At 40.5% G+C, this 22,585-nt stretch overlaps 2 protein-coding genes across 5 annotated transcripts; one reads left to right on the plus strand and one right to left on the minus strand.

Moving 5' to 3' along the window:
* Positions 1–20,954, minus strand: LOC104444252 (P-loop guanosine triphosphatase YjiA). 4 transcript variants are annotated; one of them, XM_018874284.2, is made up of 11 exons: positions 20,609–20,954; positions 20,441–20,506; positions 20,000–20,180; positions 19,586–19,782; positions 19,412–19,462; positions 18,011–18,102; positions 17,840–17,898; positions 17,627–17,748; positions 16,187–16,291; positions 15,973–16,097; positions 1–70 (listed from the first exon to the last, which is right to left on the minus strand). In XM_018874284.2, exons 1-11 carry the CDS (start codon positions 20,885–20,887, stop codon positions 58–60), a joined length of 1,290 nt encoding a protein of 429 aa, XP_018729829.2. In that variant the 5' UTR covers positions 20,888–20,954; the 3' UTR covers positions 1–57. The 4 variants fall into 4 exon arrangements, with proteins under 4 accessions (XP_018729829.2, XP_018729830.2, XP_018729828.2 ...); XM_018874285.2 differs by lacking the exon at positions 1–70 and having other exon boundaries at positions 15,664–16,097; positions 19,586–19,724; positions 20,035–20,180; XM_018874283.2 differs by lacking the exon at positions 1–70 and having other exon boundaries at positions 15,664–16,097.
* Positions 8,501–15,477, plus strand: LOC104444254 (isoflavone reductase homolog). Its single transcript, XM_010057899.3, has 4 exons — positions 8,501–8,951; positions 13,735–13,975; positions 14,782–14,985; positions 15,240–15,477. The coding sequence occupies exons 1-4, from the start codon at positions 8,622–8,624 to the stop codon at positions 15,401–15,403; spliced, it is 939 nt and encodes a 312-aa protein (XP_010056201.1). The 5' UTR covers positions 8,501–8,621; the 3' UTR covers positions 15,404–15,477.
* Positions 20,955–22,585: the final 1,631 nt, after the last annotated feature.

Consider the following 22,585-nt stretch of genomic DNA (forward strand, 5'->3'; position numbering starts at 1 on the left):
TTCTAACATATATCAACATACCCGACACTCTCAATCGTTCTATTTTGATTGGTTAGGTCATACAAGACACCTCTTGAAGCCTTTTCGTGGAATAAGTACACTAATGGTGCCATAAGTTGTGTACGGTGCTCACTTTAGTGCCAAAAGTTTCCGCCGGATCACTTAAATGCCAAATCGGAGAAAAAACGATCACTTTGGTGCCACCAACGAAAAATTCCGGCCAAAATGATTACGTGGCATTTATATTTTTTTTTTTTAAAAAAATTGCTCAGCTTTTAAACGATGTCGTTTTTCATCCTCTTCAAGAAATGACGTCGTTTTGCCCTTATACGTGGACACCCTCGCAAAAATGATGCCGTTTAGCTCATACGTGGATTGAAATTAGGGTTAGGGTTTCTTCCTCGCCGCTTGGCCACCGTTGTTCACCCGCCAATGCTCGGCCACCGTCACTTGGCCACCATTGTAAATGCTCGATCAGGTGAGAGGAGAGAATGAGATTGTTGCTCAAGCAAAAAGTGGCAGAAAGAATAGGAGGCGAGAGCAGAGGCGGAGGAGGAAGAAGAGGGGTCGAAGGTGCTGCTACTGGTGCGTCGCCGCCGCCGCCACCGCCGCCGTTGGTGCCGTTGTTGGTGCTATTACTGGTGTGCTGCTGGTGTTGCTACTGGTGCCGTTCGCTACTGGCGTTGCTCTTCAGGGAAGAAGACGACGTGCCTCCTCTCTCTCTCTCTCTCTCTCTCTCTCTCTCTCTCTCTCTCTCTCAATTTGGGGATTTAGGGTTTCGATTTGGGGAAAGAAGCCAAACGACGTCGTTTTTGTGGTTTAGATGCTAATTGTGCTCTCCGGCAAGCCACGTCAGCCTAAAAAATTAATAAAAAAACGCCACGTCGGATTTCCGGCTGATCAGATCGGCGTTGGCACCAAAGTGAGCGTTTTTCAAATTTTTTGGCACTTAAGTGATCCGACGGAAACTTTTGGCACCAAAGTGAGCGCCGTACACAACTTATGGCACCATTAGTGTACTTATCCCCCTTTTCATAGGGCAGTTTCATCAAGGTTCCTCCCAATAAAGACAAGCTTGTTTATTCTCTTCTCATCAGGACCCCATACGTTTCCCAGACAGCCATCCAATGTTGAATGAACACCTTGAAAGGGAGGCAATTTTTGAAGTAACATAAGATGAGGATTTAAACCAAAATGGCTAGAAAGAAGTTCATAAATATAAATAGTGGAACCTGGAATACGTATCATTGCTCATAACCAATCACAGATAGTACACCCTTCATTCTGTACAAGTCCTCCCCTTTTTCTTCAGTCAGTCTCTCAAACCAATCATCAACCTAATCCATGGACATTGCATAAGAGAGACATGTTTAAACAGATATCATCACAGTTGAGCAAAAGCAAACTACAAGTGCTAGAATACAGACAACATATAGAATGCAAATTCCCATGCATATTACTAGCCCAATGACAAATATAGAGACTTACGCAAATTCAAAGGTCTCGTCATAAACCAAGAGATAAAGATTATATCTTAGACACAGATAAGGAAACGTGCCTTATCAACCTTTTTAAGACCACTGGTCAGTATTTGAATTTCACATATTTAAGCACCAAATGTGAGATGTAAAAGTACATTCTTAGTTTTACCAGTGCACCCACACTTTACTGAACAACAAATCATCAAGCGTTAAAGTGCTTGCATAAGCCAAGCTGCCAATGTTCATTCATCCCAACTAGAAATAGTGTAGGTAAGACACTCATTAGGCCTCTGAAACTCATCATTTTGCCTTCATAGATAGTAAAAGGGTATAAATGGGAGACAGGCTACATAGATCAGGAAGAGCTGAAGTATAAATTTAAATTTATACCCAACCCCAAGGCAGAAACTTTCAAAACAATTGTCTCACTTGTCTCCTCACAATGCTTCTCCTTAAGGTTATCTGCTTTCACTACGTTTGACGACCGCAGTAGAATTTTTCCACCAAGGAATTTTTCGTGCATTGGGGCTAAAGTAGTGAATACAGATATCAGTAGCAGTCGCGCCAAATAAATAAATAAATAAATAAAAATAGTACAACATGTCATGAAAATTTATCAAAAAACACAGTTGTCATGCATTCTCAATGGAGCTAGTGAGCCTACTGCACCCACTGCTTGCTTTTCGCAGCCAAATGGCGACGGGCTGGGCTGGCACTTTGGCTTATCAGATCAAGGTGACAAAATTTGAAGCTGTGGCTCTCTATACCATTACAGATACGCTGACCAGACCGCACTACACCTCATGGCACCCATAGTTACGAGAAGCTCAGAGCTAGTCCATAGACTCTCAAAGTGAATGACCATTCAAAATCATGGCTTCATATCTTATAGTGAAACTCTTGTCCCTCATATATTACTCCTTGACAACAGCAATACCACAACTAATATACAAGAAGACGCACCACTGCATGCATATACTTCTCATAGACTCATACATGCACCACACTGAAATGAAAGAGGAGCAAGACTTCTGCGAACAATTCCTCCCCAAAATATTATTCACTTTCCCATAATTAAAGCCTCCAGGGTACAGAATAAACTAACATCCAATTGGCACATCTTTTCATTGGGAAACCAATTGAATCAAAATATAGCACATATACCACCATGGGTGATCGAAATTAAAGCAACAAGATCTAAAACAACCACGTAAATTTACCTCATCAAGATCCAGTGTACCCTCAGAAAATACTGATGCTGGAAACTGCAGAATCATGCACATGATGATGATGATGATGATGATGGTGATGATGCCCTTTCTGCCTTTTTGCATTACCTACACATGCTGGGAAATTCAGTCATCACAGGTAACAAAACTACATAGAATTAATCGCGATACGAGAATGTTGGAAATTTTCTATAATGTGGGCTTACATTAATTAATTAGTTTTCTATTTTAAATAATTGGCCTCTATTGATAATGGGCCTGGTTGAGCAGCAAAGTGTAGGCAATTATTTTTTACTGAAGCCCATAATGGGAATGGCCCAATTGACACGCTGTTGATTAGAGTTTGCTAGGTCCCCTCTCTAGCCTATAAAAGGATAGGTTATACCTATCGATTGCTTTAATCCCATTGAAAGCTGTTATACTTAAATAAGTCATAGAGAGGAAAATCTGACATTCTGATAGATCTCTAATTATGAGAGTGATCTATTTTTTTTCAAGTAAAGTAATGGCTTAAACAGATACACTTTAATTTCACTATGTTTATTGATCTCGGTGTTTTACAATCATATATGAATCCGTTTCTTCTTGATTGATTAGTTGTTTATGTAAATGATTTTCTACAGAGAAGACAAAAGCAAAAGAAGTTTTGTACACATTACCATGCCCATGTTGATGTGCACTACAGGATGAGTCATCTCCATGAACTTCAGAATCGATTCTACTAAGGTAACTGACAGGTTAGAACATGACACCATGCTGTGCTGCTAAACTTCCATTTAATTTATAGCCAGTCATATATATTGTAGAAATAACTACCTGTCCAGATCATAACCTCCCACTCCCAAAACAAAATCCATGTCGACGCTTCTATATTTTTGCACGATAATTTAAGATAGAGTTTCCTTAATAGATTAGATTTGCATGTTTAGGTAATCTCACTTGAATCGGACTTGGCTCGCAATACTTACGCTCCCTCTTTCTATTTGGTTTTAGTAATAGACGGCCCAAGGGAAAAGTGCCAAAAAAGTCATAAACCTTTTGTCTTTGTGCCGATTTAGTCCTAAACCTTTTTTTGGTGCCGATTTAGTCCTAAACCTTTGTACATTGTGCCAATTCAGTCCTTTCCGGCCAATTTTGGCCGGATTTTGCTGACGATGATCGATCGACGGCTTTGATCGGCGCTGACGTGGGCACATTTTAATAATATTTTAATATTTTTGAATTTTTTTCTTTTTTGAATTTTCTTTTCTTTTTCTTTTTTTCTTTTTTTTTTTCTCCTCTTCTTCCTCCAGCCGGTCACCGGACGCGACCGGCCAAAGGCGACGGCCGGCAAGGGCGAGGCCGCCCTCGCCGGCCACCTCGCGGGCAAGGGCGAGCCCACCCTCACCGGCCACCTCGCGGGCGAGGGTCGAGCCTCGCACTGGGCGGCGAGGCGAGAGGTTGAGCCTCCAGCCTCACCGGCCATGGGCAAGCCTCGCCCTCGCCGGATCGGCGAGGTCGAGCCCCGCCGGCCGCCCTCGCCGGATCTAGCGAGGTCTAGCCTCGTCGGCCATGGGCGAGGCTCGACCCTCACCGGATCTAGAGAGGCTCGAGCCTCGCCGGCTGGCGAGGTGGGAGGCCCGAGAGCGAGATCCGAACTGTGAGAGAGAAAAAAGCTCGGGCGAGGGTAGATCCGAAGGGAGAGGGAGACCCCGCCGCGTGAGGCCTCCGCTGCCCGACGCCTTCGTTGTTGCCGCGGCCTCACCTGTTGCCTCCCCGTCAACCAGCCGCGAGCCCTGCCGTGCTGAGCTCGCTGCTGCCGTTACCCCGATGCAAATCTGCCGCTGTTCTTACGCCCGGAGCCCAACGCAAGCTGTCGTTGTTCCTCCCCGACGTTGGGTGCGCCGTCCTACCGCCGCCCAGCGCGAGGCTCGCGGCGAGGGCGAGCCTCGCGCCCGAGGCTCGACCCTCGCCCGCAAGGTGGCCGGCGGGCGGTCGCCTCGGCCGGTCGCCGAGGTCCGGCAACCAGCCCGAAGAAGAAGAGGAGAAGAAAAAAGAAAAAGAAAAAGAAAAACAGAAAACGAAAAAAAAAAAAAAAAAATTCAAAAATATTAAAATATATTAAAATGTGTCCACGTCAACGCCGATCAGCCACGTCGCCAGCGGCCGGCCCGTCCAAGTCAAAATCCGGCCAAAATTGGCCGGAAAGGACTGAAATGGCACAACGTACAAAGGTTTAGGACTAAATCGGCACTAAAAAAAAGTTTAGACTAAATCGGCACAAAGACAAAAGGTTTAACACAGACGCACGGACATACGGAAACACTCGATTAAGCTTGCGAGCCAATTGAATCGAACTTCGTTAGGCTCGAACTCAGCTCAACAAGTTACTCGAGCTGCTTGAAATCAAGTCGAGCTCAAAGAAATCGAGCCGATCTCGAGTAGATCTCGAGTAAGGGAAAAAGTCCAGCACGAGGAGCAGGACTCTACCACAGTCTACGGAGACTAATCAATGCAACTTTGAAATCGGGGAAGATGGAGAAGAAGCTTCCCAGCTTAGGCCGGAAGTTCAACGCCCCCGCATGGTGAAATACCTGAAATGGAAACACTCAATTAAGCTTGCAAGCCGATCGAATCGAACTTTGTTAGGCTCGAACTCAGCTCGACAAGTTACTCGAGCTGCTTGAAATCAAGTCGAGCTCAAAGAAATCGAGCCGATCTCGAGTAGATCTCGAGTAAGGGAAAAAGTCCAGCACGAGAAGCAGGACTCTACCACAGTCTAAGGAGACTAATCAATGTAACTTTGAAATTGGGGAAGATGAAGAAGAAGCTTCCCAGCTTAGGCCGGAAGTTCAACGCCCCCGGATGGCCAAATACCTGAAAATCTGCGCATGATAGGACTAAGAAAACATATGGATCTAGATTTTAACTTCTTAATTATAGAAGATTCTGTCCTGTGTCTCTTCGTGATCAAAACTATGGTTTAACCTAATATATTTCAATCTACTCTCAAGGTCCATTTATTTCACGAAAAATATTTTCCTTATTTTTCGGTGTTTGGTTTTCTTAAAAAATGAGTCAATGTAAAATATTTTTCTACAAAAATTTAAATTCAAGAAGATGATTTTCTATTTGAAACAATTGAAAAATATTTTTCCAAAATATTGCTAAATACGTTTGGACTTGAATTGTGCGCCTGGGCATGGAAACCTCAACCGGTCTCCAATAGTCGGGCTTGGGTCCTAGGCTCAGGCCTAGGCCCCCAGCGTCCATGCCCAAGTCCATTTAGGCTGAGCCCAAACACCGGTACCCATACCTAATGCTTCAGCACCCAAGCATAGGTCCATAAAGGTCGTCTTGGGTCCCCAACACTCAAGCTTTGGTCATGACCCTTTAGGCGCGAGTCCACAAAGGCCATGCACAAGTCCTCGGTGCTCAAGTTTGGGTCCTTGGTTAATAAAACGTTTTTTTTATAAAAATATTTTTAAAAAATCCAAATTTTTAATTTTTTCAATTTTTAAATTATTTTTTATTTGATATATTCATTTCTTTTATTTTTCTTTTCTTTGCTTCTACCTTGGTTGGTTGTGGCTACAGCCAATGACCAACTACAAGTGAGCTCAAGCTCAGCAAGCTTCAAGCTTGTCGACCTGGCAAGGCTTGAGCTCGAGATATTCGTTGCAGCGGCAACCGGCCAAAGAAGAAGAAACATAAAAGAAAAGAATATATAAAATTAAAAGTAACTAAGAAATACGAATTTTTGATTATTTTCCTCATCATATTTTATACTTTTTGAGTCTTTTTCAGGTTTCCGTAAAGACTTACTAAAAGATATTTCTTAAAAATGATAAATTTTCCGTCCAACAAACAGATCGTTAATCTTCTGTAGGTCATAGAGTTGCAATAATTGACTTTCGCGATCAAAGCTTTTCTTTAAAATATCGTCGGCACGGGGTGGGGTCGTTCTCACACCAATCGTCAAGGAATCTTTGGTGGAGCCGACAGACCAATCGGAAGGTGTGGCTCCCGTTACACCAGTTTTTTACACATCTATCGGTGAGTATTATCGTACCTCGTAAGGATTCCATACTTATCAATGAATATTCAAGCAATAAGTATCTAAATAGCATCGATATACAATATGAACATGCGACACATCGACGCGTTATTTCTTAAAAATAGAAATTCCAATACGTTAAGACGCATTGTATATTAAATGAATACTTTTATTTTTAATTAATTTGATTCAAATTCACAATTAAATAAATTATAATAGAAGAGCCTACAATGAGTTTGTAATAATAATATTAATAAATTTATGCAGAGGAAATTCAAAAGATATTTTCATAATTAATGCGTATCTATATTTGGGAACATGCTTATAACTGTAACAAAAGTTTTGATGAAATTAATGACTAACAAGAAATTATAATTAATTTATTTAAATAAATTTATGATCTTCTATAATGATCAAAATTTATTATTATTTAACATATGGTATTTTTATTTTTCAAAATCACTTTATAACCTCTTTTATTTATTTTTCTGATAAAAAATGCAAACCCTCAAGAGTCCACCCCAGGCCTGCATGCCCAAATTATTTCACTCCCTCATTTCTTCCTTCGCTCCCCCCCCGCCCCCAACCAAAAAAAAAAAAAAAAATCACTTGTCGTGCTTCACTTCCTTTATTAAAAATGCAAGTCACCCTCTCGTTCACCCACCTTGCACAAAGAAAAAATCAAGCCAAGGTCCCATCAAAATCCCATTTTTAATTTTTTTTATTTATTTATTAGTTTCCTCCCTCAGAAACCTTAGCTGCTGCTTCCTCCTCCTCACACGACCCTCTTCCTCTTGATCTCTACTCTCTCTCTCTCTCTCTCTCTCACCTCACTAGCCATCACAATCGCTCGCCTCCGACGCTTCCTCTTTTGCAGTTGTAGCCTCGTTGCTAGTTTTCCATTGCGGCATCATAATTGTGACCTTCTAGGTCACCTCAGTCTTTGCTCTTGCTCTAACCCCCTCCCCCGCCTGCCCTCACCTTGATCCTCCAACGTCTTCTTCAACAATTCTTTCTACTAGACACTCGTGTCAATATTTATCAAAAAAAGTTGATCACGTGTCGGAATTTTTGGACATGTGTTGACAACGTGTCTGAACGTGTCAGAATGTGTCAGACACATAGATACATGTTGGACACAACATGGAAGCTACGGCAATGTGTTTGTACTTCGTAGATAAGTACTTTGCACCACCCGTGATCCAAAACTCCGAGGTCAAAGAGCCCATAACCACAATTCCATTAATTCGCTCATGAAGTGAATCAAACTCGTAATCTTGTGAAAGACAAATAAACCCTTTACAACTAAGCCAAACACTCTGGCGGTCCTGCCTCTGCATGCTGACTATTCTACGACGAAGATTCTTTATAAAACTTCCTAAAAGGGTTTTTCGGTCATTGGGCATTATTCACGTTAAAATCACCTAGTAATCAGGCACAAAGAAAGAAGCTTGAAAGTGATGGGAAAAAAAGGGACGACTTTAAGGCTCCACTAATAGCAAATCGGATGGGAAAAAAAGGGACGACTTTAAGGCTCCACTAATAGCAAATCGGAATCGTTAATTGGCATTATTGCTATTCTAATACATGATCTAATCTGCTACATTTAGCTTAAACCCTAACCAATCAACCGGTGTAAAGGCGGACATCATTATTACGTAGATCAAGACGCAAATAATGAAATAAAAGGGGAGGAAAAGGAATTCTTGACTCAGTCTCATTCTCAAGTATTTGATACCCTACCAACTCAAGATTAAGTCGCAAGATTCAAATTGCGCACGAAACCTCTCTGTCTATCTATATATAGATCCTCTCGTTGCTCTAATTCATCACCTCACAGAAGTAACATAAGCTCTCCCAGAATCCTCACATCACATGGCGAAGAGCAAGGTCCTCGTCGTTGGCGGCACTGGCTACATCGGGCGGAGGCTCGTGGGGGCAAGCCTGGACCAGGGCCACCCCACGTACGTCCTCCAGCGTCCGGAGATCGGCCTCGACATTGAGAAGCTCCAGATGCTGCTGTGCTTCAAGAGGCGCGGCGCCCAACTCGTCGAGGCCTCGTTCTCAGACCTCAGGAGCCTCGTCGACGCCGTGAGGCTGGTCGACGTTGTCATCTGCGCCATGTCGGGGACCCACGTACGGAGCCACAACATCCTGATGCAGCTCAAGCTCGTGGAGGCCATCAAAGAAGCCGGAAATGTCAAGGTAATCAGCGTAACGCAAACTCATTTTTTTCTCTTTTTAGAGCGGTCTTTATTGAGTTGCTACTATGCACTTTTTTCTTTCATTCTGTTCGGTTCGAAGTTGTTCTTAGGGTTTTAGAGAGTATTATGCACTTCGTATGATGCTCAATTTCACAGCAAGTACCTATATCTATGGTGTGCCTAGTAATACAGCTTCTTGTGGTACTACATGTATAATAATTGATCTAAGATCTATCTACGGAGTAATCGGGATAGGGAATCTGTGTCTTGAAAAAAAAAAATCAAGATTTTACATAACAATAAAAATATATCTATAAATCTGGAGGTATTTGTTGAAATATTCTTTTTACCCTTAGAGTAGGAAAAAAAAATATTTCTCTCATTTTTCAACTTATGATAGGACTTTCTTCACTTATTTTTCTTATTCTTTTCTTTCTAGCCCTTATACACACGTTTGACTTGGACATCAATCTGATGTCCACACCATAGATAGCGAAATATGTCGAGAAAGTCAAAAGAGTAGGAGAAATGTTACAATACTTTTTGAGCTTGTAGATATTCAAACACGAGAAATAGAATATACAACGCTAATATAAAAGAAGATTTTGCACCGGCAATCTTATTTACTTTTGATTTGAGGCTTTGATCATTCACTCTTGTAGTATCCATCAAATCAAAAGTGAACAAGATCGCTTAAGGAAAAGAAATTACATTGAGGCATAAGTTATAATTACCAATTTGAATATTTACATGGTATTGCAAATGAAGTTATATATGCGCACATTACATGATTATCACAATTGGAGGGTCCAAGAGGGTGAAGAATTGATTTTTCGCACCACTTAGTGCAAAAACCTAAAAACGGCCAGTCGCCCCCCACCTCAACAGAACCATTGAAAATTTCTAGAAGTTCGCTTGAGATAAAAGGCATAAAAAGTTCAAAATATTTCGAATTAAATATAATTTATATTTAAGAGTAAGATTTTGAGGAAGTTAAAATTAAAGTAGAAGTCGTTCCAAATAAATTAAAATTAGGTGGATTTCGTTATTGGAAAAAAATAATAGAGTTGCAAATTCATAAAATGCCAAACATATATTCACATTCGATCGTTTTGGAGCATAGTACGTTATGTTTATGTCGATAATTATATAATCATCTATAGTCGCAGCATCTCATTTTATAAACTCTCAAAATGCTGATCTTTGAGTTATGTTATTCCGAAATTTTTTCGAAAAAACATGTGATGCGTGCGACCTCAATATGTCACTACTTCCTAATTTGGTCTCCGAACAAGCAAGTGTTCCAAACAGAAAAGGCCGAAGGCCAAACATGGCTTGAATTGTCCATCTTATATTATATAATAGACAAATAAATAAATAGGTACATACGCATGAACAATTACACGCTATACCTTTGCCAAACGTAATTTTCCGCCGCCTCCATACATTTTTCTTTGCATTTTTTGCCGATTATGTGAAAAAGCTCTTTTCGACCGACCATACAAATGTGTGCCTTTTGAACTACTCCCATTGGTGGGTGGGTGCTCTTCCTTTTTAGATAAGAATTTAATTTGAAAATAAAGGAGGGCTCCCACGAATTATGATGGTTGCCGTCTTTGGAAAAGAACTCGTGCCGTGCATGTTCCCTTGACCGATTGCGCCTTTTCGTTTGCTTAATCTAACAACCACCTGGATTTTTGTCTAGTTTTATTCTTGTTTTGTCATGCATACGATCAAAGTTCCACTTCAATGATAAAAGTGAAGGAATTGTGCTATGAGGTCTCTGTAGGACAAGTTTCTTCATTTCTTGTCCCTCCTAAATAAAAAAATTTTAACTTGTTGTGCCTTTGATTATTTTTGTTTAAATTGCATTCTTCTAACTTCAGTATGTTCGGAAATTGGGATAAATACTATCTTATTTCTTTTAGTTTGTCAGGTTAATATTTCATGTCGCTTTTTTTTTTTTTTTTTGTAATAGATTCAACTCTAACTTTGGCTATGATTTGTGTTGTATTTCTAGTTCTAATTGTTAGAAGAATTGTACCAAACTCCCCCCCCAAAAAAAAAAAAAAAAAAAAAAAAAGACTCTGAGGATAGTACGCATTTACACATAAATTTTCAACCATTACACATTATCTTCTTAACTCTTCTTTATTAAAAACGTTAATTCGTTATTATACGTGACTTTCCAGGAGTAAATTCGTCCTTTCATCTTCTTTTTTTTTAATGAAAATTCTCCTTCACTCTTGATTTTTGTAAAAAAATAAAAAGTGAAGAAAATGGAGAAAGATTAATTAAATAAAAAATTAATGAAAAGTAACACAATTAAGTATAAAGGAAAAAGGCTCAATAACAAGAAGGTGAAGTGAATAAAATTGAATATTCTTTATGTTTTAAATGTTGATGCAAAAAATTGATTACTCAATAAAAATACTTTAAAACCCACCTTAGTTTGAGATAATCATTTCCCTGTATGAGTTGAGGACATCATTTCTTTTTTTTCCTTTTGACTAATAACTTTTATTATTGACCTTTTTTTCTTATTGAGGCACTTCCATTTTTTATTTAATTTGGTTGATATTTTCTTAAAATACCTTATTCAGTTTTATTAAAGCTGCTACATTTACCAAGTTTTGACAAGTTCTTATTGTTTAATATTATTGATATTTATTGTTCCTATTATTTTTAGTTGATTTCGTTTTCTTTCATTTTCTATATTTTTAATCTTTTGCGGCAATCAAGAGTAAAAGAGAAATTTCCTTAAAAAATGATATGAGAATATACTTTTACTCCTCAAACATGTGCGTTGCACATGCACACGGAAAAATAACTCAGGGTTTATGGCTCTAACAAAACTAAAAACCTACCGTCTAACACTTGAAAGTTGAAGGGCAAACGTGCACTACCCTAAAAATTTTATGGAGAGTTTTGCATGATTTCTCCTAATTGTTAACAATTTTGTATATTTTATTATGCTTACATTGCTTGAGGTAATTTTTCCTATCCTTCTTGTTTCTTCTGCTTCATCATAAACCTCGATTTACTTTTTCTAGTTTATGTTTTCAGTACGGCTTGTCTTATATAGGGCCTGTTTGGTTCAACTTTGGGGAAATGGCTTTGCATTTCCCCAAGTATATTTAGAAGAATGGGCATTTGGTGAATGTTGAAGTGTTTGGGAATTCTTTTTTGGTGTAGCATTTTGCAAAATAACTTTGGGAAGAAAAGAAAAAAGAAAAAAAGAAAAGGAAAAAGGAGGAGGAGATGTTCTTGACGCAGAGGAGGGGAGCGAGTGGGGGAGGCGGCCGGTGGCTGTGGTGGGGGAGGCGGCCGGTGGCTGTGGGGAGGCGGCCAGTGGCTGTGGTGGTGGGAAGGCGGCGGGTCACGCGACCCACGCACCGCCGTCCTGTGGGTCGCGCGGCCTCAGGGCAACCGGATCTGGCCGGCTGAGCACCGCTCAACCTGTCGCGCGACACCGCCTGAGGCCGCGACCCACGCGACGGCGGTGCGTGGCGACCGGATCTGGGCGGCTGAGCACCGCTCAGCCCGTGGCGTGAGTCGCGCGACGCCGCCTCCCCGACGACCCACGCGACGGTGGTGCGTGGCAACCGGATCTGGGCGGCTGAGCACCGCTCAGCCCGTGGCGTAGGTCGCGCGACGCCGCCTGAGGCCGCGACCCACACAACGGCGATGCGTGGCGACCGGTGCTCAGCCCGTCGCGTGGGTCGCGCGACCCAGGCGACGCCGCTGAGGTCGCGACCCACGCGACGGTGGTGCATGGCCACGGCGGCGTGGGGCGACGGTGGTGCGTGGCCACGGCGGTGTGTGGCGACGTCCATGTGTGCGCGACCAGCTCCGGCTGGTTGAGCTCCGCCGGCTGGGCTTTGGTCTTGAAGAAACGAGGGAGACAAGGAAGACGATGAACAGTAGATTTTGAGGGTAAAACAAGAAAACTCAATTATCAGTGAGGGCAATATTGGAAGAAAAAAAATTCATTAAACCCTCCTTCATCATACCGAAAATGCTGAATGCCCAACCTGCTTTGGGCTTTCAGCATTCCAGAGCATTCCAAATGTTAGCATTCTCCCAAGTATACCTCAAAATGCTGAACCAAACGGCTGAAATTTTTCTCAAGGGGCTTTCAGGGCTGAAAGCCCCTTGGGAATGCTAAACCAAACAGCCCCATAATACAGTATGCAATAAGAAATTGCATCTGCAGAATCATGTTCGGGCGTAGACTCAAAATCTTGTCCATTCATCTTGTCTTTGCCATAATCTTTTTGGTTGAACTTGAACTGAACACTTGCTCTCCTGTAGTTTGCAAAATGGAAAGTTCAAGTAGAGAAGTTATAATCTTCGAACTATACTGACTTTTCTTAAATAGAAAGATAGATTATACATTCCGTTGAGTGAGCGTATAATGCAATGAAAGTGTATTCGTGAAGAAATTCTTGCACTGATTTTCTATTATAAATGCATTAGGACAAACGAAATTTCCTCCTCTAACTTGTGTTGATCTTCTCATTCGGTTCTCCATTTGAGCAGTGGATTCTGTAACTCACTCAATTTCTGCAATCAAATCTTCTTAGTTCTTGAAATTTGGACATGACTCTGCTAAGAAAGCTATTTATCTTGTGTCATTACCACGGTGGGTGCATCTCTTTCTCTATCGCACGAGCTTTTTTTTTTTCCAGCTTTGCTAATGCACAGTCACGTCGACATCATGTCGAAGAATCGTCATGCAACAAATACTAATGACATTTTGAATGTTTGCTAATTCTTTGTAGCGGTTTTTGCCGTCAGAGTTCGGAATGGACCCGGCCCGGATGGGTCATGCAATTGAGCCGGGAAGGGTCACGTTCGATCAGAAAATGGAGGTGAGAAAAGCAATCCAGGAAGCCAAGATCCCCTTCACATACATCTCAGCCAACTGCTTTGCTGGTTATTTTGTGGGCAATCTCTCCCAAATGTCGAGCCTCACTCCTCCAAAAGACACCGTATATCTCTATGGAGATGGCAACGTCAAAGGTATGTGAGGTGCATAAACCTACTTTAGGCATAATAACAAGGGTTATTTATTAGAGAAAAGATCGTCTCTAACCATGCTTCTGATTAGTGGGTTACAACCATATGATTTCCATATTTATAACCAACCAATCAGGAGATTGGTTGGAGCAAATTTCCTCTAACTAGAGACGGAGAAGACCATGTTCACCATTTAGAATACCAGCATAATAACATTTTTAATAAACTTATGAAAAAAGGGTTGACTAAGTGGTAAAATAATCGGAAAATGGGCCTTAAGAAACTGTAATCTCATGTTCGAACTCTACTCGACACAACGATCCCCTAAACTTGACATAAGTCCCAAATGCTACCATGTGAAATGATCAATTCATGTCAAAGTAGGTCATTTATCTATGTTAGTTTGGACTTTGAGGGAGCTATAAATTTTATTGTATATATTGATTCAATCTTTCAGCAACATCTTGTTAGGTGAGATTGTGTCATATATTAATATGTTTTTATCTCATGTCAACAATGAGGTAAGAGCTTACGTAATCAACCAATATCATCCTAGTCGTATCCTTGAACATCTCCATTAGATTACTCAAGTACTTGATCAGAAGGGCGATCACTAGCTTTGTATATCTAGACTAAATCAGGACTACATAAAATATTCCGAGAGATCACAAAATCTATCAAGGTCGACAACCTTGGCTTGGTTAAGTCATTTAGCCAAGTTCAACACTTCTTTTTGGTAAGACACGAGTATGTGCGAATATGTATATAGATAAGTTATGAAAATGTTCGATACTGCATTACTGTTGCAGCTGTTTTTCTCGATGAAGATGATATCGCAACGTACGCAATTAAAACGATCGATGATCCGAGAACGCTGAACAAGACAGTCTACCTAAGGCCACCAGAGAACATTCTGTCCCAAAGACAACTGGTGGAGATGTGGGAGAAGCTCAGTGGAAAGACCCTGGAGAAGAGAAGCATTTCTGCAGAAGACTTCCTCGCCCCCATGAAAGGTACTTGTCTGATTTATTGTTTCGTTAGATGACATGTACTTTTGTAGAATTTCGTGTTGGCATATCCTTAGGTTCAATGACAACTTAAACAATGCGACGGTGATCATGTTTTTGAACGCTGACTGGAAAATCTAATAAAAACCCTTTTGCATATTTACCATCAAGAGTGACCTGCTACATAAATACTTGCGACAATAGCTTCAGATCTATGGTAGACCATATTTAGATGATATTAAGCTATCCTTCTGTTTCAGGATTGGATTATGCGCAGCAAGAGGGAGTGGGGCATTTCTACCACATAATGTATGAAGGCTGTTTGACAAACTTTGAAATTGGGGAAGATGCAGAAGAAGCTTCCCAGCTTTATCCTGAAGTTCAATACACCCGCATGAATGAATACCTGAAGATTTTTGCATGATCATACTAAGAACCATTTGTACCACTCGGAGTTTGCTCTCGCTATCCAAATAAAAATCTTGAGTTTCTCTATCATGATTCTATCATTTCTGCGATTATAAATTGGTCTAAGCCGAGATTTGTGATCAATGATTGCGCTCTCTACGAACTCAGCAGAAACAAAAACCAGCTCAGAGTACTCCTACAATTGTCCTAGCTAAGGATTTCTGGGTAATTCAAAAGCTGTTTTTTGTAATTAGTGACAATAAGATTTCTGGGTAATTCACAAGAAGAATAGGCTTCATTTCTCACAACTCAACTTAAAATTTCAGGTATTGCCAATAAGCCATCTCTTTTGTCATACTACAACTCCCAGTCATTTGAAAATATTACAGTTACATAGAAGCAGCAGTTCACGTATTCAAAGTCTGTCATCCCAATAGTGTTCCCACTATGCATTTTTTAGGAAACCCCTCTTTAGTCCTTCCCTACTTATTGGCATCATGTTATAGTTAATCCGTTTCTAACATATATCAACATACCCGACACTCTCAATCGTTCTATTTTGATTGGTTAGGTCATACAAGACACCCCTTGAAGCCTTTTCGTAGGGCAGTTTCATCGAGGTTCCTCCCAATAAAGACAAGCTTGTTTATTCTCTTCTCATCAGGACCCCATACTTTTCCCGGACAGCCATCCAATGTTGAATGAACACCCTGAATGATAGGCAATTTTTGAAGTAACATAAGATGAGGATTTGAACCAAAATGGCTAGAAAGAAGTTCATAAATACAAATAGTGGAACCTGGAATACGTATCGTTGCTCATAACCAGTCACAGATAGTACACCCTTCATTCTGTACAGGTCCTCCCCTTTTTGTTCAGTCAGTCTCTCAAACCAATCATCAACCTAATCCATGGACATTGCATATGAGAGACATGTTTTAAACAGATATCATCACAGTTGAGCAAAAGCAAACTGCAAGTGCTAGATTACGGACAACATATAGAATGCAAATTCCCATGCATAGTGACAAATATAGACTTACGCAAATTCAAAGGTCTCGTCATAAACCAAGAGATAAAGATTATATCTCAGACACAGATAAGGAAACATGCCTTATCAACCTTTTTAAAACCACTGGTCAGTATTTGAATTTCACATATTTAAGCACCAAATGTGAGATGTAAAAGTACATTTTTAGTTTTACCAGTATACCCACACTTTACTGAACAACAAATCATCGAGCGTTAAAGTGCTTGCATAAGCCAAGCTGCCAATGTTCATTCATCCTAACTAGAAATAGTGTAGGTAAGACGCTCATTAGGCCTCTGAAACTCATCATTTTGTCTTCATAGATAGTAAAAGGGTATAAATGGGAGACAGGCTACATAGATCAGGAAGAGCTGAAGTATAAATTTAAATTTATACCCAACCCGGAAACTTTCAAAACTATTGTCTCACTTGTCTCCTCACAATGCTTCTCCTTCAGGTTCTCTGCTTTCACTACGTTTGACAACCGCAGTAGAATTTTTCCAGCAAGGAATTTTAACAGTGGTTCATAAGGGCTACACTAGTGAACACAGATATCAGTAGCAGTCACTCAAAAAGAAAAAAAAAACATGTCAAGAAAATTCATCAAAAAACACTATTGTCATGCATTCTCAATGGAGCTAGTGAGCCTACTGCACCCACTGCTTGCTTTTTGCTGCCAAATGGCAATGGGCTGGGCTGACACTTTGGCCCATCAGATCAAGGTGACAAAATTCGAAGCAATGGTCCTCTATACCATTACAGATATGCTGACCAGACTGCACTACACATCATATGGCACCCACAGTTACAAGAAGCTCAGGGCTAGTCCATAGACTCTCAAAGTGAATGACTATTCAAAATCATGGCTTCATATCTTATAGTGAAACTCATGTCCCTCATATATTACTCCTTGACAACAGCAATACCACAACTAATATACAAGAAGACGCATCACTGCATGCATATACTTCTCCTAGACTCATACATGCACCACACTGAAATGAAAGAGGAGCAAGACTTCTGCAAACAGTTCCTGGCCACCATATTATTCACTATCCCATAATTAAAGCCTCCAGGGTACAGAATAAACTAACATCCAATTGGCACATCTTTTCACTGGGGAACCAAATGAATCAAAACATAGCACATACACCCCCATGGGTGATCAAAATCAAACCAACAAGATCTAAAACAGCTATGTAAATTTACCTCATCAAGATCCAGTGTACCCTCAGAAACAATACTGACGCTGGAAACTGCAGAATCATGCACATGATCATGATGATGATGGTGATGATGCCCTTTGTGCTCTTCTGCATTACCTACACATGCTGGGAAATTCAGTCATCACAGGTAACAAAACTACATAGAATTAATCAAGATACGAGAAGACAAAAGCAAAACAAGTTTTGTACACATTACCATGCCCATGTTGATGTGCATGACAGGATGAGTCATCTCCATGAACTTCAGAATCAATTCTGCAGAGGTAACTGACAGGTTAGAACATGACAGCATGCTGTGCTGCAAAACTTCCGTTTAATTTACAACTAGTCATATATATACTGTTTTCCAAATTGTAGAAATAACTACCTGTCCAGATCGTAACCTCCCACTCCCAAAACAAAATCCATGTCGACGCTTCCATATTTAGCTAGCTTGATTTGTGCCATCCCATTGATGTGCTGGAAAGTGCCAGTGCAGTCATAATTAGAAAATAATAAACTAAGACAAAACCGTTTCAAACTTCTCTAAGAAAACATAGCTCACTAGAAGCAGAAAATATACGATGCTCGATGCACACATCAATTAGGGAGAAGTTACAGCTTACAACTCCATCAATTTCCACAAATTTTCAGAAATTTAGGTTCCATGTCATGGTACCTATAGCTGGTTCACTGCCGGCATCACCCCGGAACAGATCTTATGTGCCTCAAAGAATCTTGCACTAGTACATCTATCACTATGTTATCCTTCCTCACAGTGTGTTCAGGGTGACTTATCCATTTCATAATACTCTTGGTTTTAAGATTCAGGATTTTAGCTTTATAAAATATAGAACATGGAAATCTTCAAAAGAGAGTAACTATGGACATCTAAAGCCAGTTGAAGTCATGTAAAAAAATTTAATCATTAAAAACTTAAAATTACTTCTTTTGCTTGGCAGGAAATTCATTAAGTGCTTTTTCGATAAGTATGACCAGTCATCAGACCATACTGATTATCCACTTTCTCCATTTAACTTAGCTAAAGAAAAGTCCAGCTAACCAGAATATGAAGCAAAATGAACAATGACCTCTGTTCCCAAACTCCTATTTGGAAGAACCAAGGCAACTCTCATTGTGGTGGGAAAGAGATAGAACACTGGAAATCTTCAAAAGAGAGTAACTATGGACATCTAAAGCCAGTTGAAGTCATGTAAAAAATTTTAATCATTAAAAACTTAAAACTACTTCTTTTGCTTGGCAGGAAATTCATTAGGTGCTTTTTCAATAAATATGCCTAGTCATCAGACCATACTGATCATCCACTTTCTCCATTTGACTTAGCCAAAGAAAAGTCCAGCTAACCAGAATATGAAGCAAAATGAACAATGACCTCTGTCCCCAAACTCCTATTTGGAAGAACCAAGGCAACTCTCATTGTGGTGGGAAAGTGAGAAATAATACTTCAAATTAACCCATCTCCAATTGGCTTCCACAAATGCTATTAGGAGTAAAAAAGGATGGAAAGAAAGAATTTTAGTGTGGCCATTACTCCTTTTAATTCAGTTTATAGGCAATGTATATGCAAGTTTCAGCCATTAAACATGATTCCAGCTAGCAACTTATGGTCTGCAAGACACAGTCATCCTGTGTTCTAACCAATACCAGAGGAAGTTGAGATGTGTTTTCATCACCATTCTAGCTCTAGAGTTACATAAAGAAACTTCCTATCCAACTCCAGATCACCCTCTTTCCTTACAGAATATTAGTGCCCACTGCAAAAGCATACCTTGATCCTTTTAGTCAATATATCCAGTTCAGCTTCAGTTGCTAAATCAATCTGCCAATATATAAAGGAAAAGATCTTAAGAGAGTGAAATTGAAAAGTATGCCCCTAGGCCCTTTATTAAAAAGAAAAGGATGGAAGCAAAAGTGAGAAGAATATTTGCAAGCATTAGTCCACCTTGTTTATAATAATACGGTCAGCATAAGCGATTTGTTCAACTGCTTCATTTACAACAAATCTCGGTTTCACTTCATTTAAGTGCCTCATAACATGCTTGGAGTCAACCAAGGTAACAACACCATCCAATTTCACGTATCTTGAAACCAATTCATCAGAACAAAATGTGTCAATAACTGGACCTGGCTTAGCAAGGCCTGCAAGAGTGTTTCGTATTAATGCATAAGTGATTAAAAAAAAATTGGGTTTAAATGTATCATAATCTAAATATCAAGACCACAGAACCAATTGAAAACCCACAAATATAGCATATATAAGTGCAGCCATTGAGAACATGAGATGAGCAAACACAAAATTCTGCAAGGGCAACAGTAGTCAATTAAATGATATAAATTATTCATCCGCGTGAGTTACCTGTGGTTTCGATCACAATATGATCAAATTTGTACCTTTTCTTCTTAACCAACTCCAGCAACATCTTCACCAAGTCTCCACGTACAGTACAGCATAAGCACCCGTTGTTAACCATTATAATTTCCTCGGACGCGGAAGAATGACTTGCGACCAACGAACCATCAATATCCACCTCACCAAACTGAAAAGGCGGAGAGTTAAACAACCAATGAGCATCTGCATCATCAATTCTAATCGCATAACCGTTAAACTACAGCTGTTGAATGGGACCGCACGCCCCAACCAGACAGCCACTATCTCCTCTAAGCACATAGGTATAAGCAATACCAGAAAGAGCCCTTTTTTAAGCAAACTGGCAATTACCCATGAGAGACCACAAGAACCATGACGAAATTAATAACCTCAGATTCAGTATTCTGCAAAGGATGTGAACGGGGTTACCTCATTTTCAATAACAGCGATCCGCTTGCCATGTTGGGCTGTCAGAATATGGTTGAGCAGAGTCGTCTACACCACAAACACTCTCAGCTCAGAACCACTATCGCAGCAGAACACCAATCAACAACAGTTCGCTAAACCAACAAGAAAAAGAGAAAAAGGGTGCCGAACCTTCCCGGAGCCGAGGAAGCCGGTGATCACCGTGGCGGGCACGCGGTCGTCGAGACCGAGCGCCGCCGCCGCCGCCGCCCCGGCTCCGTCTTCGACCCTGTAGTCCGGCTCGGAGACGAAGGTCCTGACGTCCCGGCGACGAGAAATGAGGGAGTGGAGGCTTCGGAGGAGTTGGAGCGCGGGAGAAGAAGGGGCGGCGGTGCAGCGCGGCTGGAGATGGAGACGAAGGTTGCCGCCGCTCGACGCCGCCCTGGAAATCAAGAATCTGAGCGTCGCCATTGCCGGAGCTTCGAGGAAGGAATTGCCCTCCGCCGGTGACGGGAGGTTTTTTGTGGGGGAAGAAGCGGTTGGGTTAAACCTTGAGAAGGAGAGTAAGGGTTTAAGAGGGAAAAAGGAGGAGATGGCCGAAGTCGAAATGGACTGGGCCGAGCTCGGCCCATGGGCCCTGATGATGGGCAAGAACCGAATGCTGAGATTTCATGTTTGTTGAGATGTTGGTCCAAACGAAAAAAAAGACGACATTTTTTTGCATGGGCTTTAGCTTATGCGAGTGACGCGACAGACCAGGAGTGAGCATGGTTCGAGTAAGTGGTAACCAGGAACCACTCACTAAAAAGGGGAAATTTCAAATAAGGGCTTAAAGTGAATCTATTTTTTCAAATAAGAATCTAAAGTGAAATTTGTGTCAAATAAGGACCCGAAGTGAATTTATTATTTCAAATAAGGACCCAAAATGAATTTTGTGTCAAATAAGGACCAAAGTGATCAAGTTGATTTCTATTGAGGACCTTAGCTCACCGGCAAACATTTTCTAGCGATTAAAATATGGGCAATTTTGTCAGAAATTTGTGATTGGAAAAAAAGGGAAAAATTCTAAATTAATTAAGTTTAGGTTATTCATTAGATGTTTACGTTTTCTTCTTTCTTCTCCCCCGCTGCTCCTCAACCAAATCGCTACCCGGTCAGCGTCATGACTCGATTCTCATCGCTCCTTGCCTTGCTCGACCGGAGGAAAATTTGGGACCGGTGGAGAATTTGGGTCTCCACAAACAAACAAAGAAGAATCTGGTTTTGTTCTTTTTTTTTAATTTGTGCCTCAACTGGCAGAAAATTTGGGTCTTTGATTTTGCGGATGATGGGTACAAGGAATGGGGAGAACTTCGGTCTTTGACTTTGCAAAGGATAGGTATAAGGAATGGGGAGACCATAGAAAACCTAGGGTTTTTTGTTTATGTTTTAGGATTTGTTAATTTTCCCTAGATTTTTTTTGGACAAAATTGCCCAAACTCCGATCGTCGGAAATGACACATGCTTGGTAGTTGGTGAATATTTGGCTAACCAACAAGCTTAGGTCCTTATTTGGAATTGATTCAATCACTTTGGGTCCTTATTTGAGATAATAAATCCACTTTAGGTTTTTATCTGACACAAAATTCATTTCGGATCCGTATTTGAGAAAATTGATTCACTTCGGGTACTTATTTGGAATTTTTCCCACTAAAAATTGGTTCCAAAAAATCGAAATCGAGACGCGCCCGTTAGTTCCACAGACCCATTCAAAAACCAGACCACCGATTCAATCCGATTCTTGAGTGAGTCCTTGGAATCGGTCCCCAATCCATACAAACCTTATTCAGCCTTATAGTTTGATTGAATTGTGAGCCATTAGTTTTTATTAAGGATTGAAAATGATTGGGCAAAACCAATAGATAATACTCGTTAGCTAAAAACTTAATTTCTTCGAAAGTCGTGCTGTGATCCTTTTAAGATTTCCCGACACTAGAAACATGTAGAAAATTAGACTCCATGATAAACATCCTAACCTCTACATAAGTTAAAACATTAATCGTTTGATCCATCTTTTTTCAAAGCCAACCTAATTTAATCATGGGAATGGCTAAAGAGAGATCTATTTATACTCTTAAAACAAGCTATTGGCTCTTATGGACATCTCCAATTGGCTTTCTCTTTCCTTTA

This window comes from Eucalyptus grandis, chromosome 8 (assembly GCF_016545825.1).
Source record: "Eucalyptus grandis isolate ANBG69807.140 chromosome 8, ASM1654582v1, whole genome shotgun sequence".
NCBI lineage: Eukaryota > Viridiplantae > Streptophyta > Magnoliopsida > Myrtales > Myrtaceae > Eucalyptus > Eucalyptus grandis.